General features: G+C 47.9%; 1 protein-coding gene across 1 annotated transcript in view; it reads right to left on the bottom strand.

Moving 5' to 3' along the window:
- The window catches only part of OSBPL11 (oxysterol binding protein like 11), a 32,653-nt gene extending 31,858 nt beyond the window's left edge, over nt 1-795 (bottom strand). The window contains exon 1 of the mRNA XM_009640856.2: nt 697-795. Coding sequence (XP_009639151.2) covers nt 697-758 — 62 coding nt within the window. The 5' untranslated portion in view covers nt 759-795. The remainder of the gene's footprint in view (nt 1-696) is intronic.
- Nucleotides 796-922: the final 127 nt, after the last annotated feature.

Raw genomic sequence — 922 nt, 5'->3', positions numbered from 1 at the left:
GCTGAGCTCACAGCAAGATGCAAAAGCCTGGTGCAACAGACTGCCTTCAGATTAAAAGCTAGGAAAGCATAAAGAAAAGGAAAGAAAGAAATCAGGATCGTAACAGCGCAAACCAATGAGTGGTAATGACTATGTAGTCTGAAAAACGCAGTAACCATTTTCACTGAACTTGTTCATCTCCATCTGCCCACAGGCTTGCCATCTGTAATAGCTTGCTTTTTCCTCACTGACCACCACAAAGCGCTTATCTACAAGGCACTGATTCCCTTTTTTGTTACACGGAGGGGAAGGGCGGAGGAAAAGAGAAAGAAAAAAAAAAAACCCTAAGTCAGCAATGGAAACTTTGGGCATATCTTCTGCAACTACAAAGATCACTCATTCCCAAGAAACCATCACCACGTTAAGCACACCCCAGTCCCACGGCTTGTTGGTACAAGCATGGGTTCCCCAGCACACCCAGCAAGGTAAGGCAGAGTATTCACATCAATAAATTAGCTCTGCTCTTCCAAACGGCTTTTGGAAGAAAGAAAAAGCTACCCTTGCTGCGCAATTCACCAGCAGCGCCTTACAGTCAACTGTAAAGTGGCAGCAAAGCTCCTGCTCTTCAGCTCACGTGTTTGACTGTTCAGCTGTAAGTTTAGAAACCAACAACCAGTGCAAGGAAAAAAGGTCTGACAATGTGACGAGAACACTGACAGCAGACCCAGGGGATGCTTCAGAATACTGCTTGGCCATAAGCGGGCTAGCAACACACACATCCTCAGCAGATATAAAAACTTCTATTAATATGTACTCCTGTGAACTCCTGAGAGCACAGACGTGCACTGGAAGAGCAGCGCAGGCTTGCCACGCAGGAAGGGTGCGGCAGAGCCGAAATGAGCTGTCAGCTGCCCGTGAGCCCGGCCCGACGCAGGCCAGGGCG

This window comes from Egretta garzetta, unplaced genomic scaffold (assembly GCF_000687185.1).
Source record: "Egretta garzetta isolate BGI_Z169 unplaced genomic scaffold, ASM68718v1 scaffold326, whole genome shotgun sequence".
In the NCBI taxonomy this organism is placed as follows: Eukaryota; Metazoa; Chordata; class Aves; order Pelecaniformes; family Ardeidae; genus Egretta; species Egretta garzetta.
The sequence above is the reverse complement of the archived record's forward strand: the minus strand, read 5'-3'. Positions and strand labels throughout refer to the sequence as shown.